General features: G+C 47.5%; 1 protein-coding gene and 2 long non-coding RNA genes across 5 annotated transcripts; 1 reads left to right on the forward strand and 2 right to left on the reverse strand.

Moving 5' to 3' along the window:
• The first annotated feature begins 4,888 nt into the window (after window positions 1–4,888).
• LOC120709038 (protein trichome birefringence-like 18) lies at window positions 4,889–8,121 on the forward strand. The gene is made up of 4 exons (XM_039994549.1): window positions 4,889–5,051; window positions 5,130–5,602; window positions 5,759–6,036; window positions 7,030–8,121. The coding sequence occupies exons 2-4, from the start codon at window positions 5,176–5,178 to the stop codon at window positions 7,825–7,827; spliced, it is 1,503 nt and encodes a 500-aa protein (XP_039850483.1). The 5' UTR covers window positions 4,889–5,051; window positions 5,130–5,175; the 3' UTR covers window positions 7,828–8,121.
• A 190-nt stretch (window positions 8,122–8,311) lies between these two features.
• Window positions 8,312–9,380, reverse strand: LOC120709040. The gene is made up of 2 exons (XR_005689569.1): window positions 8,733–9,380; window positions 8,312–8,608 (listed from the first exon to the last, which is right to left on the reverse strand). It is a non-coding gene; the product is annotated as an uncharacterized LOC120709040 (long non-coding RNA).
• Window positions 9,381–14,665: 5,285 nt separating this feature from the next.
• On the reverse strand, window positions 14,666–16,530 carry LOC120709039. 3 transcript variants are annotated; one of them, XR_005689568.1, is made up of 3 exons: window positions 15,872–16,530; window positions 15,199–15,336; window positions 14,666–15,081 (listed from the first exon to the last, which is right to left on the reverse strand). It is a non-coding gene; the product is annotated as an uncharacterized LOC120709039 (long non-coding RNA). The 3 variants fall into 3 exon arrangements; XR_005689567.1 differs by having other exon boundaries at window positions 15,199–15,324; window positions 15,872–16,524; XR_005689566.1 differs by having other exon boundaries at window positions 15,199–16,526.
• Between the last annotated feature and the right edge of the window lie 571 nt (window positions 16,531–17,101).

Here is a 17,101-nt window from a genome sequence, read left to right on the forward strand (position 1 = left end):
ACGCGTCGCGTCCGACCGCCGCGAATCTCTCCTTTTCCTCCCTCTCCTCCCTGGCGCGCACCCGACCGCGCACGCCGCCCGCTGGCCCGCGCACCCCGCGATCGCTGCCGACGCGTGCCCGCTTTTTCCCCCTCCCTCTTTTTCTCTCTACCCTCTTTTTCTTTTTTTCCTTTTCTTTCTTTTCCTTCCTTCTCTCTCTCCCTCTACCGCGCGCGCCCAGGGCCGACCCCCCTTCCCTCTCTCCTTCCCCGCGCGCTCGGCCCTCCCCTTCTCCCTCTGCTCCCGAGCGCCACCACGGCCGCTCCCCTCTGCCACGCGGCCCCACCGCGCCACCCCTCCCTGCTCGGCCACTCCGCTCCGCGCCTCCTGCTCGGCCCACTCGGCCGCGTGCACGCGCGCCGCCCCGACTGGCCGTGCGCCCGCGCACACGGCGCTCGGCGCACGCCGCACCACGGCCGCAGGCCCGCGCACCAGTGCGCGTGAGCACGCCCGCCCCGACCGCCTCCGCGCGCCCACGCACACGCGGTCGCGTCACGACCCGCGCGCCCGCGCATGCCACGCCGCCGGTCCTGCTCGCCCAGTACCCCTCGAGCCCCGCCCCTCCGCATCGCCAACCCGCACGCGCACGCCGTCGTCCTGGGCGCGCAGCGCCGGCGACCACGGCATAGCACCGCCTGCGAACGGCTGCCGCCTGGACGAGGCGTCGTGTCACCTCGCTAGCGCACACCCCGCCACTGTCACCGTTGATGCCGCACAGCGCCGGCGACCTCGGAACAGCGCCGCCTGCGCACGGTCGCCGCCTGCCCGAGGCGTCGTGTCGCCTCGCTACCGCCCAGCTGCCGCCGCCCCCGCTACGCGCCGAGCCACCACCATTAAAGCCGGTCGCGGAGTCCGCCGGCCCGCCACCGCCGCACCCTCGCCTCCACCGCCTTAACCACCTATAAAAAGGGCCAAGGGGCGCCTCCGAGCTCCGCACCCACCACCCCGACCTCACTGACCTCCACGGCCCTCCTCTCCTCAGCTGCAGCGTCGCCCCGCCGGACTCTGGTGGCCGCCGCCGCCCGCTCTCGAAGACCCGCCGCCTCGCTCCACCTCAAGTCAAGCCAGGTGCGGGAATCAAGCCGCCGTGCCCCCCTGCTCCTTTTCCCCCTCACCCCGGTCGCCGCCGTGGCCCAGAGCGGCCGAATCGGCCGCCGCCGACGAGCGCCTCCCCCTCCCCTGTTTCCCAGTGCGGGGGAAGGAAGAGGGCAGGGCAATATGCCCAAAACCCCCTAACCTTTCCCCTATTTAATAAAGAAACCTCCCACATTTTTACCTTTTTGCAAAAATAACCCCTTCTTTTATTATATTTCAAAACAGACCCTCCCACCGTATGAAAATATTTATAAATAAGCCCCTGACTCTTTTAGATTAACCCAAGTAATTTCTAAAATACAAACCAAGCCCCTGCCTCCTTAAATTTAATTACAATTAGGCCCCTGGACCCTGATTTAACCCTAACCCTTTATGTAACCTATCATTTCATGCGCCAAACGACCTCAGATCAACCTAAAACTTTACCACGCCTCTCATAACATACTTTTGGCCAAGCCATTAAGAATCCACCCAAAAATATTACTCCGTACTCCATATCTTATGTGTTCCCGATTCGAGCTCAACGATAGATCTTTATTTTCTGTGTATTGATTGTGTGCTTGTTTGTGTGCGCTGTAGACCACGGAGTGAACAAAGGAGAGACCGTCAGCGAGCAGTGCTGTGAGCATGTGAACGAGGAACAGTTCCGCGACCCCGAGCCCGAAGGACAGGACCTCCCCGAAGGCTACGAAGACGACAAGTTCAATCCCATCCTTTGATGCATGTTTCTGTCCTAGTTTTTATAAACACAATCCAATAGCCTGCTTTATAAAATTGCATATGTTTTGCTTGTATGAAAACACGGTTGAATAGCCACCCCTTGATTTGTGATGACCATTCCTTGACCACCTAGGTTAACGTCTGTTTTTGCTTGGACGTTAATCGATACTAGAATGCTTAGGACTTTACTCATAATACGAATTATTTTATAAAGAAAATGTGTGTGTTTGTGGGATGGGATAAATGTGGTGTTTTTGTAAAGAAAGTTTAGACGGGATGGATGGCATTTCTACGGATTTGCCATTTGGTGTGCTCGTGCCATTGTGGCAGGGCAAAGAAGGGAGATATCCATCTTGTCGTGTCTAAGGACCGAGTTGATGTGTCATCTCACCTAACTCTACTATCGTGCAAACCACTCGACCGTTGAATGGGCAACGATTTAGCATAAATCCCACTAGTTAATTTGATAGTCATCAGGAGAGCTGAGAGCAACGGGTGACTAAGGAGAAGGGATAAGCCCCGAGTGACTTATGCCCGGTTATACCTAAGTGAACGGTCGATGACCCCTTGGTGCATCCCGTGATGGCTAGTCAGGTCTAGCTAAGGTGGGTAATGGCTATGTCGGGATCTACACCGACACTTCGGTGCTCGTGTTGTGGTACCCGCTTGTGGGTAAAGTTGCACACCTCTGCAGAGTTAAAAGCTATTCGAATAGCCGTGCCCACGGTATTGGGCGAGTTATGGTGTGGTCACATAACTAGTGTTTTATTGGGATGGGCTGGTATGAGTTGTTTTGAAATTGTGTCCGGCAGTTGTGCCGTGTGCTACGACGGACGGGGAGTCCGGTAGCAGTTTGAAACTTAAACTCCGTGTCACTCAAAACAAAAACTGGTTTCCGCAATGTTTTCTGCTAAATAAACCTCTGCATAAAATGTAGTTTTCTGCAAACTAAACCGTAACCTTACCCTTGATTTTACCTGTGCATATTATTCTGATGTAACCCCCTCCGTGGGTGTGGTTGGACTTGCTGAGTACGTTTGTACTCACCCCACTCTTACTTTTTTACAGAAGAAGACCCAGACTTCGTGCCAGACGACGCTGAGTAGGGTTATCGTTCTACACCCAACCTTGCCTGTGGAACCGGCCCTGTCGAGATGCATCCGCTGTCGCAATACTCTGAGCCCGTGCTAGACCCCATGTGGTTTGCGGTCTGGTGTTATGTCGTAGCTTGGTTAATTATTATTATCTGTATCGAGTGTCCTCCAAAGTTTGTACGGTTTTGAACCATCTGATTTAATAAATGTGGCATCAGCCTCCTGGGATTGGTGTTTTGTATCACATTTAAGTTCTCTCTTATGAGGGGACGCTTCAGGAAGCTAGTTAACTCCGGATTGATCCTTTTGCGCGAAGCGAGGACGAAAGCGCAAGAGTTATTTAGCTGGTGTAGTTTACTCAACATGCAGAATAGATCTTAGTCGTTATCCCGAGCCGAGTCGTTATGGATCACATGTGATGTAAAGTTCCTACTGTCAGTAAGGAGCTGCTCCATTTTCTGGATGTTGGATGCATATTTTGTTTGGATGTATATTTGCTCCTAATATGATGGGTCACAAACCTAATTCTCCCAATGGCTTCAGAGAGGGAGAGAATAAATGGGGCTACAAGGTGCATGAACTCTATTTTTTATTTTATTTTTCAAAAGCTAGCAGGAACAGGAGCTTTTTTATATTAAGATTTTGTTTGGATTGAGGTGATTAAAATTAGTCACACCCTTTTGGTCACTTTTAGTCATCTATTTTGCAAATAGGTGACTAAAAGGAACTAAAAAATTTATAATCCATTAGTCAAGTGAGGGGCTACTAAAAGTGACTAAAGTGATCTCTCTACCTTAGACCACGTCATGGACGCATCTAGGGGTGGGCTAGGTGGGCTAGGGCCCACCCTAAGATTCGGCCGAAAGAGCTTCATTCTTTTTTTTCATATTTGATTTTATTTATTGCTAGTAGAAAAAATAGCTACTAATTTTTTTTGTATATAGAAATTGATAATTGAATTGAAAAGGCAAAAAAGTAAGAAATTATATCTTTATAAAATTAGATTGAATCATGCTATAAAAATATTTAAAAATTTTATTCTATTAGACCACTCTAACATGAAATTCTAGATTCGCCACTGGACCACGTGCCTGGCTCTATCTCTCTCCTCTCTCTCTGCTTTAGTCATTCTTTTAGTCCCTCTATCCAAAAGGTGTGACTTAAAGTTAGTCACTTAACTAAAGATTTTAGTCACCTGACTAATGTATCCAATCAGGCCCTAAGGAAAAAAGAGTTCAAGCCTCAGCTTTAAAAAAAGCAGGAGCAGGAGCTATCACCATGTTTAGTTTCTAAAAAAATTTCTATGGTACCCATCACATCGAATTTTTGGATATATGCATGGAGCATTAAATGCATTGAAAAAAATAACTCATTACATAATTTATCTGTAAACGACGAGATAAATCTTTAAGCCTAATTAGTTTATAATTGAATATTAATTGACAAATAACAACGAAAGTGCTACAGATCCAAAACTCAAAAATATTTGCGAATTAAACAAGGCCTATATGGCTATATAGGGCGGTTCATGCATGATGTGGTATGTACTCTATATAAATTTAAAAAGGTGCTCGAAAATATCGTTAAATTCACAGGAAATTCCTTTTTTCAATTTTGCACTGAGTTTATTTGACCAGAAAATTGGAGCGTTTTTTTTTTTTTTGAAATCTGCCAGGAGCTCTGGCGCATCTTGTAAGAAGGAGTGGAGCACCCGCGCCCGGCCGGCGTCGAACGCGGGTGGGCTTGCCCAGCCCCAGCTGAGCTAACCAACCGAGCCCCAGCTCGGTCCCGAAAATTGGAGCGTTGGACCCACGAAAAGAGAGGTCATCGGGTCGCCTCAGATTCTTCCCAGTGCATTTATTTGACCACTGGATGATGGGTGTTTACCACTGCAATCTTACCTTTATTAACCTTGACAAGCCGCATGATCAGTAATTAATTCGTCCTCCCCCTCCTCGGCCCGTCCCTCCGTCCCAGGCTCCCAGCGTTTTCTCCGCTCCTGCAGCCACCGACACGAGCATAGCCGCGCCGGGCCGCGCCGCTCCCGCCCGGCCGCTTCCCCGCCCGAATCCGATCCCTTCTCCACCTCCATCTTCCACGCTGGTACGCCTCCTCGTCGCCTTGCTCTCCATCGCGATCCCTTCCCTTTCCTGGATCTGAATTTCGTCGCGCGTGGGGCAGATGCGGTTCGGATGGGAGGATTGATCTCGGGGGAAGGGCCGTGCACATGAGCTTGCCGGGGAGGAAGGCTCCGGCAGGGGTCTCCGGAGTCCGGCGGTGGCTCGTCACCATCGTCGTGTCGGTGCTGGCGCTGGTGCTGACCCTCGTGGTGATATCGCTCTCGGTGGGCTCGTCCCTGCCGCGGACGTCGCTGCAGGATTACCTCCCCGTCATAGTTAGTGGCCTGGGGAAGCTTTCGTCGCCGGAGGATGCTGGTGGAAACAGGAATAGCGCTGCAGTTGGGGAGAAGTTGGTGCGGGGTGGCCGGGAACCCTTGGTGGAGCAGAACGGTCAGGGAGGTGACGTGAATTCGGGTCAACCATCTCCGGTTACAGAGAAAATTGAAAGCAAAGAGCCGGATCCAGATGCTCCCGGTGGTACCACGTCTACCCCGGATGAGGATTCATCAAAGGGCTCTCCAAACGCTGAGCAAGGTGAAGTGCTAGTTCAGTTCCTTGATATTTCTGTACGGCATTTCATCAACATGGATGAGATGTAATTGGCATTGTACTGTGGTGGTTTATTAGATTTATCATCACATATTCACATAGGGCAGAACGCAGATGTTGATCCTCGTTTTTATTGTACAGGTACTTGTGATCTATACCATGGGCGGTGGGTTCTTGATTCTTCTGGGCCACTATACACAAACAACTCTTGCCCTATCATCACGCAGATGCAAAATTGTCAAGGAAACGGGCGGCCGGATAAGGAATATGGGAACTGGAGATGGAAACCAGAACAGTGCATTCTTCCACGCTTTGATGCAAGGAAGTTCTTGGAGTTGATGAGAGGCAAGACACTTGCGTTTGTTGGGGATTCAGTTGCTCGGAATCAGATGGAGTCCCTTGTTTGCCTTCTGTGGCAGGTGAGACACTGGCTGAAACTGTTCATGATCCAGCATTCAAACTATGCAATTCATTGAAGATAGCAATGACCTGTTAGATGCATTTTGTGTCTAGTTTTGGTGACCTCTATGTTATTCCCGCTGCAAATTGGTATACAAGTACAAATTCCTAGGTGTCTCTGCTGATGATCTACCCTGAGTTAGGGTTTGTTCGGGGGTTGCTGATGAACCATTGTTTTTGTTTAACATTTAGTAGCTTCAGTGCTTGCCCACGGCGACATTATTTGGAATTTTGAGTTAAAATGAAAAGAATTTGACACTAGGTCCACACAGGCACATAGTTTCCCTGTAACATGCTTCAACCACCCAGTTTTTGTTAGATTTGTAGCCAACTTGATGCGCCTCTACCCCCTACTCCCATCGGTAATTTGGGTGGTGCTGAACCAAACACCAGGTTAGTTAAGTGGCTGCCACAACCAGGTAGGAATTCACGAACCCAGGTATCAGGTTTAGGGTTTAAATATATATATTTGAATTTTATCAGTTATTGTTTTCTCATGGAATGTGGAAGTGCTCGGGATATAAATCTAAGATAAGCTTGCACAAAAAGCTTATCAAAGCTGAAGAACTACCACTAATAAGCAAAAGAATGTGAAGTATTTGGAATATTTCTTGCATACTCTTACAGACAGGTGGCTCCATGACTTAGAATTGTTTCAAACGGTGTACTTCGTCAACATATGAGGCTCCTATTTCGGAAGTTGCTCCTGTAGGAGTTTTGGAGACTATTATAAAGATTGGTTACTTTTCTTTTTTCACTATTCATGTTTGACATGTTCATCTGTACTGAGCACTTCTCAAGGGTTTTTTCTCCCTAGACTAGCGCAGTTGTCATATGAAGGCTAACTTCAAAGAACTTTGCACTCCTATACTGAGTGTATTTGTATCTTATGTCATCAAGCAACACTTAGTTGCTTCGTTGTCTTGAACCATTTGGTGTTCTCCTTTTCACAGGTAGACGTCCCACAAAACCGTGGCAACAAAAGGATGCACAAGTGGCTGTTCAAGTCAACTTCAACGACTATTGCCCGTGTCTGGTCTTCTTGGTTAGTACACAGGTCAACTGAAGCTGTGGGGATTGCTCCCAAGGGTATTGATAAGGTCTTTCTGGATGTCCCAGATGAGACCTTCATGGATTTTCTCCCACGGTTTGATGTAATCGTCCTCTCCTCTGGGCATTGGTTTGCCAAACGATCAGCCTATGTCCTAAATGGCAATGTTGTTGGAGGGCAGCTCTGGTGGCCTCGGCAAGCAGGAAAGATGCAGATGAACAATGTTGATGCTTTTGGTGTCTCTGTTGAGACTTGCCTGACTTCTGTGGTTACTAACCCAAATTTCACTGGCCTAGCTATTGTGCGCACATGGTCACCAGATCATTATGAAGGTGGAGCATGGAACACTGGTGGATCATGCACAGGAAAGGTCAAGCCCTTGGATAAGGTGGTGAGGAACGGCTTTACTGATGCAATGTATGGTAAGCAGATTGAAGGCTTCAGGAAGGCAGTGAAGAATGCAGGGCAACATGGTTCTAGGTTGAAATTGATGGACATCACTGAACCTTTTGCCTTCAGGGCTGATGGGCATCCTGGCCCATATAGAAGTCCAGACCCAAACAAGAAAACACAGAGAGGGCCAGATGGAAAGCCTCCACCTCAGGATTGCTTGCATTGGTGCATGCCAGGGCCAGTAGATACATGGAATGAGATGCTGCTAGAGATCATACGAAGAGAGTTCGAGAGAGATAGAAGCTGAAGATAGAACTTGCTGTCTACTTCGCCATCACATGATATGTTGTGCGCTGCAAAACACCTTGGCGTGCATAGCGGCACTTAGCATGTTGTTCTTACCACATAGGAAGGAATATAGCATGTTGTTCTTACCACATAGGAGGGAATATAGCTTTGGATACGCAAGATTCAGTGTATTTTTTTGTCTGACACATTCTCTGATGTACCATTTATTGGCAGATTTTGTGGAACTGTAAACACAATAGTGTAAACTGGAATTCTCTGTCCGTGACTCCGTGTACTAGTTTGCTTGGTAGAAGAGAACTAGAAAGATTGCCCGGCAATTGCCGCGTGAGACCATTGTTGGACCATGGATAAGAGCGTAAGGCGTAGAAATTGATGAAACACTACAAGTGGGGTGCCACGCCATGCACATTTACCAGTGTGGCGAAAAAGCAACATCAAGAGGTGTGGAGTATCAATGTATCGGCCTATCAAACAAAGAAAGGTTTGATAAATATGCAATGCTTGGGATTGTCTCATCTATTTCCATGTCATGTAAAGTTTCATGCCACTATGCATTGTTGTTATTATATGTTTTACAGGAAGTAAACTGGAACCAAGACAACAAATAAAGGGAAGCAAAAAGAAATAAAAAACGGGTACTATGTAACAGTGTAATTACACAGGAATAATCTGGATAGTGGACGATGGCTTTTGTCAGCAAGATCTGCAGCTGGCTCTATGATAATATCAGCTGGCTCTATGGTAACATCAGCTGGTTCTGTCTTAGATCAGCATCCTCTCTAGATTCAAATGGCAAATCATCCGTTATAGTGTACACGAGAGAGCATAGTAGAAGAGTTATTGGTTAAAGAAACAAAATATCACAAGCACATTAATGGTTTTTAAAAAGAAGATAAACATCACCAAGCAACTTGAATGGTGAAATAGCTTGCACAGCCTCACTGAGCATCCTGTCGCCAGTGTCCAGAAATTGAGCCCTCGGCTTCACCTCGTGTTGCTGTCGCATACCTTGCAATGGTGATGAATAACTAAATACAATGTTACAGGCAGCAGTTCTTACCTGTGTGGAGGAATGAAGTCACTTATTGTTCTTCCAGATTGTAGTATTTGCGAGTTGCCAACTTTAGATTCTAGCCTAGCAGGTGTCAGACATAGCTCCCTACGAGCTACAAGCTTCAGTACAAATGGTCTTGAATTAATGTCATTGTTGTTTGATTTGAGAAAGGCAGTCAGTACATACCTCTGAAGTCAATCCTTACAATGAAGTTAAAGAAAAGTTTTCAGGGTCTACAACTTGCTATCTAATAATTAAAAATTTTCAAGAGGGAAGATTGAACTGGATAAAAGCTGCTACCTGAGTTTTGGAGAACAATGAAAGCTCACTAGCACCAATGCAACACACTTCACACAGGAGCAAAGACAAATATAGTAGCAATAAGACCTAGAGCCTCAAAGCTGGTGATATCAACAAATCATCAGTCGATATGTTCGTATTTAGTTTCTTGTCCTCGCCATATCCAGTTATGCACTGAAATCGTAATCTAAGATGGACTTGTTAAGTATGGCCCATATAGAGACTGGCCCAGCCCATATTGACGACCTCATATACTAGAGCTGCTGCCGTCCGTCCGCACTCTCTCTCTCTGGTTCCATTCGCTAAAGGTAACATGGTATCAGAGCAGGTAGGGTTAGGGATACTCATCCCACCCGAGATCCACTGCAGCCGCCGCTGGCCGTCCGGCGACGGATCCGCGCGTTACGGGCCGCCAACAACCCGTTTTGCAGCCGCCCGTCGCGGCTCGCGTGTAGGAGCGGCCGTCGTCGCCCTGTTTTCCGCGCCATCCCCCGCCCCTGTCCGGCGCCGGTCCGCGCCGGCCCCTGCTCTCGTCCGGCGCCCGTCTGCACCGCACCCCCCCATCCGCGCCTCCGCCGGCCGCCGTCTGTGGTCGTCGCCGCCTGCGCGCTTCCCTCCACGCGCGCCTCCGCCTGTCTGCGGTCGTCGCCGCCTCTGCGCTCGTGCGGCCGTCGCGCCAGAGGGAGCAACCACCGCCTGGTTCTGCTCTGCTGGTGCTGTTGCGCCTCTGCTCTGCTCTGCTTGTGTTCTGCAGCAAGAAAAAAGGGTGTTCCGCTGTGGTAACTGATTCCTTCCTGCCCTCTGTTGTTTGGGTCACGAGTTCTAGCAGCTTTCATCATGGCACAGATCAATACAATAGTAATCAATATCACTCTTGATGGTCAGAATTACCCTGAATGGGCCTTTTGTGTAGAGACTGCATTGAGGGGTCATGGTCTCTATTTTCATTTAACTAATGATCCACCTGTGCTTGCATCTGATGGCAAGAATGCTACTGAGATCAATACATGGCAGATTAATGATGGGAAAGTGATGGCTGCTATGGTCAATAGTGTTAAGCAGTCCATGATTATGAGTCTGTCCAAATTCAAAACAGCCAAGGCTATATGGTCTTCTCTTAAGCAGCGCTATGTTCAGGACAGTGGTGCTCGTTTGCACAATCTCATGCAGCAAGTTCATGTAATTGAGCAGAATGACATGTCCATTCATGATTATTATGCTGCCTTTGATCGTCTGGTTGGGTCTTTGACCTCTATGGTGGCTGAATGCACTGCTAGTGATTGTCCAGCACACAAGTTTCTTGACAGATTTCTTACATATCGCTTTGTCATGGGAGTACGGGAAGAATTTGATTCCCTTCGTAGGCAGCTGCTCCATGGTGACTCTGATTTGACTATGGCACAAGCATTGTCTGCTTTACTTGCTGAAGAAACTCGTCTCCAGTCAATGTCTTCTTCAGTGTCATTGCCTCATAGCGTGTTGGCAGCTTCTCAGCGGTTTCATGTGCCAAAGGCTACCTCTTTTGAGCCTTGTAAGCATTGTGGCAAGAAAACCCATATTTCAGAGAATTGTTTTTCTCACTATCCAGAGAAGCTGGCTGAGTATCGTGCTGCTCGTGGTCGTGGTACTTCTCGTGCTACTCGTGGTTGGGGTACTACTTCCACTACCAAAGGCTCCGTATCTGTTGCTGCTGCCTCTCCTGCTGCTCACTCGTCATGGGTTCTTGATTCAGGGGCCTCCTTTCATGTGACATCTGATCGGTCTCAATTGGTTGCTTGCAAGCCAGTCAACGATGATGCCTCTATTCAAACAGCTGATGGTACATCTTGTCATATCACTCATCAGGGTTCTCTTTCTAGTTCAAAATTTTCTATACCCAATGTCTCCTTTGTACCTCAGTTATCTATGAACCTCCTTTCAGTTGGTCAAGTCACCGACCATAATTGTTTTGTTGGATTTGATGACACATCATGTTTTATTCTGGATCGTCGAAGCGGGGCTGTGATTGGGACTGGCCATCGCCATAGAGGTTCTTCTAGTCTCTATATTTTGGACACCCTGCGCCTTCCTTCATCCACTACCGCTCGTGTGTCATCCGTTGCCTTGTCTTCGACATCGTCCTTTGCGAAGTGGCATCATCGACTTGGTCATCTATGTGGTTCTCGCTTGTCTATATTAATCAATAGTGGTTGCTTAGGCCATACATCAATAGAGCCTAGTTTTCATTGTAAGGGATGTAAACTTGGAAAACAGATCCAACTACCATATTCCTCTAGTGTGTCACATTCTGCTAGGCCTTTTGATCTTGTTCATTCTGATGTATGGGGTCCTGCACCTTTTGCTACTAAGGGTGGTCATAAATACTATGTTATCTTTGTTGATGATCATTCTCGATACACTTGGATTTACTTTATGAAACATCGATCTGAATTGTGCTCCATCTACCAGTCTTTCACTCGCATGGTTCATACTCAGTTTTCTACCTCTATTCGCATTTTTCGTTCTGATTCTGGTGGAGAGTATTTATCTGACACTTTTCGCAAATTTCTGACCTCTGAAGGTACTCTTGCCCAGCTCTCATGTCCTGATGCTCATGCTCAGAATGGTATTGCTGAGCGTAAACATCGCCATATTATAGAGACCGCTCGCACCCTTCTGATTGCTTCTTTTGTTCCTTCTCATTTTTGGGGGGAAGCTGTCTCCACATCTGTATATCTCATCAATAGACAACCATCATCCAAGTTGTCTGGCAAGTGCCCTGGGGAAGTCCTCTTTGGTAAGCCTCCCAACTATGACCACCTTCGAGTTTTTGGATGTGTTTGATATGTTCTGCTTGCCCCTCGTGAGCGCACTAAATTGACTGCTCAATCGGTTGAGTGTGTTTTTCTGGGGTATAGTCCTGAACATAAAGGTTATCGCTGCTATGATCCTTCTTCTCGTCGCATGCGTATCTCTCGTGATGTGACATTTGTTGAGGACCGTCCTTTCTTTTATAACCCCTCTACACATCCCTCATATTCTTCCACAGAGTCCACATCTTTTATGTGTCTTCCTCCTATTTCATCCACGGGCGATGTCACTTCACCTTCCGCATCTATTCCTGCTCCTGCTATTTCCACCACGCCACCTCTTTATGAGACACCTACACCACCTCCTCCACCTCCACCTCCACCTCAGCCGTTTTCGAAACCACCAATAACCCGTTTCTTCAAGCGCCGTCCCAAAATTCCCACTGACCTTTCTTCTAGCTCTACCACCTCGGTCAGTCCTGATGAGCCCGCTATTGATACCTCTAATGCTAATATTAATGAGACACATATTGTTTCTGATGATATTGATGAGTTACAGGCCGGTCCACGATATAATCTACGAGATCGTCGTACTATTCATCCTGAAGACAAGTATGGTTTTCCCAGCATGAATGCTGTTGTTTCTGAGCCAGTCACATATCAGGAAGCTGCTAGTATTCCAGAGTGGCAGCTTGCTATGTCTGAGGAGCTTGCTGCCCTTGATCGTACAGGAACGTGGGATCTTGTTCCACTGCCGCCACATGCTATACCTATAACATGCAAATGGGTCTTCAAAATTAAAACCAAGTCAGATGGTTCTATAGAAAGATATAAAGCTCGTTTGGTTGCCAGAGGTTTTCAGCAAACTCAAGGTCTTGATTATGACGAGACATTTGCTCCTGTTGCTCACATGACCACTGTTCGCACTTTAATTGCAGTGGCTGCTTCTTGTTCTTGGCCTATCTCTCAGATGGATGTTAAGAATGCTTTTCTCCATGGTGATTTACATGAGGAAGTATATATGCAGCCCCCACCAGGTATTCATACACCTTCAGGCTATGTTTGTCGTCTTCGTCGTGCCTTATATGGTCTCAAACAGGCTCCTCGTGCTTGGTTTGAGCGCTTTGTTTCTGTGATCCGGGCTGCAGGTTTTTCACCAAGTGAGCATGATCCAGCCCTCTTTATTCATCATTCTCCCCATGGACGTACTTTGCTTCTCCTATATGTTGATGATATGTTAATCACGGGAGATGATATAGAACACATTTGTCATGTGAAGAAGCAACTTGGGGAGCAATTTCAGATGTCTGATCTAGGTCCTCTCAGTTATTTCTTAGGCATTGAGGTCTTGCATTCTTCCAAGGGCTATTATCTTTGTCAGTCCAAATATATACATGATCTTCTTACTCGCTCTGGCATTACTGATAGTCGGACAGCTGCAACACCTATGGATCTTCACTTGCAGCTTCGTCCTACTGATGGTGCTCCCTTGGAGGATCCCTCTCGGTATAGGCATATTGTTGGGAGCCTTGTTTATCTCACTGTTACTCGACCTGACATTGCTCATGCTGTGCATATCTTGAGCCAGTTTGTGAGTGCTCCTACATCGGTTCACTTTGGACACTTGCTTCGTGTTCTACGGTACTTAAGGGGCACATCATCTCAGTGTTTGCTCTATGCTCATGATAGTCCACTCCGACTTCATGCTTACTCGGACTCCACTTGGGCGAGTGATCCCACAGACCGTCGTTCAGTCACTGGTTATTGTATCCTTCTTGGTTCTTCTCCTCTTGTTTGGAAGTCCAAGAAGCAATCCGCTGTATCTCGATCAAGTACAGAGGCAGAACTTCGAGCACTTGCCACTACCACTTCCGAGATTGTCTGGCTTCGATGGTTGTTAGCTGATTTTGGTATTTCCTGCGATACCCCCACACCTCTCCTTTGTGATAATACAGGAGCCATACAGATTGCTAATGATCATGTCAAGCATGAACTCACGAAACATATTGGTGTTGATGCCTCTTTTACTCGGTCTCATTGTCATCAACAGACAATTGCTCTTTAGTATGTGCCATCAGAGTTGCAAGTCGTTGATTTCTTCACCAAAGCACAAACTCGAGAGCAGCATCGACTTCATTTACTCAAACTCAATGCTTCTAATCCTCCACCTCCGCCTTGAGTTTGAAGGGGGGTGTTAAGTATGGCCCATATAGAGACTGGCCCAGCCCATATTGACGACCTCATATACTAGAGCTGCTGCCGTCCGTCCGCACTCTCTCTCTCTCTGGTTCCATTCGCTAAAGGTAACAGGACTCATGTCAAAGTACGAAACTAAGTGTTTACTGGTCATCGCAACCAAAGTAGAACAATTGCATAACCTGGTAAGATCAAGAGAATACGTGATGAGGATTGTTTTTTGATTCCTACTCATCAAGGGCATCATTTTCAGGCAATATTGCTGCAAAATGCAGAAAGGAATTTGGCTTTTTGCCTTTTGAATCGTATACTGAAAACAAGACAACTCCTAATGCTTTAATCTCCCAACAAATTGTCAATAACTGTCCCAAGCATGCAGATACAATATAATTTCCATACCAAATTTGGAATAATAGACCTTTTTAAACTGAACTTTCATCATCTCAGTTTCTAAATGTTGGTACAAAAGTTGTAGACTGTGGGGATCCGTTAGAAAGTGGGCTGGCCTTGCACAATTACTTTGTTTTCTTTCTACTACCATAACATAGTAGAAATCAGTTGATCGAACATGTTCATGGCTGAAAATGTGCAATGCACAGCATTATGTAGTATACTCACCAATTACGAAGCAAAGATGAGTGAATTTCACCATGGACTACTATTCCTTTGCAATTTTGTTCTATCAGCTAATTTATCTGTTCATTTAAAACATGAAGGCCGAGAAAATAGTCTATACTTTGTTCTACAAAACCTCCATTCAAATTTCAGAAGATTACCTTTGCACTTGTAGGCTGTAGCTGATGCAGTAGCTCCTCCTTACCGAAGTCAAACCATATAGTATTGTTTGATCTGCGGAGCATCCAGTGTAAAAGATCACGGTCGTCTTGTGTCTTGTACCGATACCCAAAATTTGCTACCATTTATGAAAACTTAATTCAGCTAAAAACCATGATGGCTAAACCACAAAGTGAACAAATGATCCTCACAAACATTTAGTCGAACAAGTAGGCTGCATGAATGGGTGTCTTACCATCGAGTCAGAACTCAGCAGTGGAGTACTGATGTGCAACGTCCTTTTCACGTGCTGTATGGTTCCCGCGGGCCATCTGCCGTGGAGGTGACGCAAGTTGCCAAGGAGCTCGGCGGCGACCTCGCCCTGCGAGAATAGCTACTTTGGAGGTGGTATGATGTGGAAGGACCAAGAGTGCAGGCGGCGCACAGGGCAAAAGGTTCTACTAATTGAGTAACTTTGTCATATTCTTGCAAAATAAAATTAAGCATTGTATTTCTCTGGGAGCAGCTGAATATGATTTAGGCACTGAAGCTACCTTCAGGTTATTGCAGCAAGGAACTAAAGGGAGGTTGCTACCAACTTTGTCATATTCTTGCAAATTAAAATTAAGCATTATATTCAAAAAAGAATGCACGAGTATTTCTCTGAGAGCAACTGAATATGATTTAGGCACTGAAACTACCTTCAAGTTATTGCAGCAAGGAATCAAAGGGAGGTTGCTACTTGCTAGTGCTGCCCTAACTAACTTCTAGCAGCAGAGCAAAATATTCTTTCAAAGCATGTGTGATTAGGCTCATCTCACCACGACTTCCCATTGTCGATTGAATGAGGGATAGAGTGGGGAATTGAACAAGGAGGCAGAAGGTTGCTAATTTTTCTCAACAAACAGAAGTGGAATTTTGCCGAGCACCTTATGTGCGGCTGTTGAGCATACGCAGGCACCATGCCGGTGCTGTTCCTTGAGGTCGCCGCTGCAAGGGAGGAGCCTGGCGCGGACCTGGCCGCGGCCACACTTCCTAGCCGCGGCATCACGACCTCATGGTGTCCCCTGCGCGCGGGGCGGGCTGGTGAGGAGGCACGTGGGGTAGACGTACACCGGCGCCGGGCCGCCAGCTGCGAGGTGACCGGAGCCGCCACGCCCGCATCACCGGCCGCGCCAGGGTCGCAAGGGCTGGTGGGGTCCTTGCCCGCGCCTGGATATCCGGCATTGCAGCTGCCGGGGCCGCCGCGCCCGCAATCCTGCCTGCGCTGGGTCGCCCTGGCCGCTGGCGCCCTCACCAGTTCCGGACCGCCGGGATGGCCGTGAACACCGTGCCCGTGGCGCCCGCACCCCGGGCCACTGCACCCCGCCCGCGGGCGCCCGGAGGATAAGGGAGGCGGCGGCGGAGGCCGGAGAGGCCGAGTCGCCCGCGAGCGGGTTCGCCACCATCCGGGTTGACAGCTTAATGGGTGATAGACCCACTATGACCCCGATCGGACGGCTTATATTGTGTCTTGGCTGGATCCGACGGCTAGAGGGTTAGCGGATGACGTGGCTCGATCCGCTGCCCGTCTTTTGGTGCGTGAATCGTATTGTAAGATAAGATGAGGATGTAACCGGCTAAAGGAGTATTCAGTACAAAGTGTTAACTGAAAACGCAACAGTGTAAGCTGATATATTTGCTACGATAACTGGCTTTAACTGCACTTCCAGTGTTTTTGCAAGATAATGCTGCTCTGCAACCAGAGTGTGCACAGATGGTTTTGGTCTTGCCTAACACGTGTCCTTTGGTTCAATTATATAGTATATACTGTATGATCGTGACGTGTTAGTAGTGTTCTAGAAAGCAAGGGTACAAAAAGTAAAACAAAGGTATATTCTAATGCTACTTATCGGTTTGGTGGAGATCGTTATCTTTTGTCTGCACAAACTGCATATTGTGACTGCCATTAGTTTTCTAGCAGATAGACTGATAGTGCATCTAGTCCTTTCGAAAAGGTACTAATTACAAAAGGTGTGAGATAATAAGTCGCATCTCTGGAAAATCATAGCTGGCTGGCTAATCAAATTCATGTTCCTCAAGGGAATTCAGCCGCAACTGCCTTCTTTCTCGATATGAAAAAAGAAAAGAAAAGGTTGCTCTGTAAGAGAGTATTATGT

The sequence above is a fragment of the Panicum virgatum genome, chromosome 5K, assembly GCF_016808335.1.
Source record: "Panicum virgatum strain AP13 chromosome 5K, P.virgatum_v5, whole genome shotgun sequence".
NCBI lineage: Eukaryota > Viridiplantae > Streptophyta > Magnoliopsida > Poales > Poaceae > Panicum > Panicum virgatum.

Excerpts from the sequence above, each read along its gene's own strand:
- LOC120709038 (XM_039994549.1), top strand. The coding sequence starts at position 5,176 with ATGAGCTTGCCGGGGAGGAAGGCTCCGGCAGGGGTCTCCGGAGTCCGG. Across the intron at positions 5,603-5,758 it reads CTCTCCAAACGCTGAGCAAG|GTACTTGTGATCTATACCAT; the intron begins GTGAAGTGCTAG and ends TTTATTGTACAG. Across the intron at positions 6,037-7,029 it reads TTGTTTGCCTTCTGTGGCAG|GTAGACGTCCCACAAAACCG; the intron begins GTGAGACACTGG and ends TCCTTTTCACAG.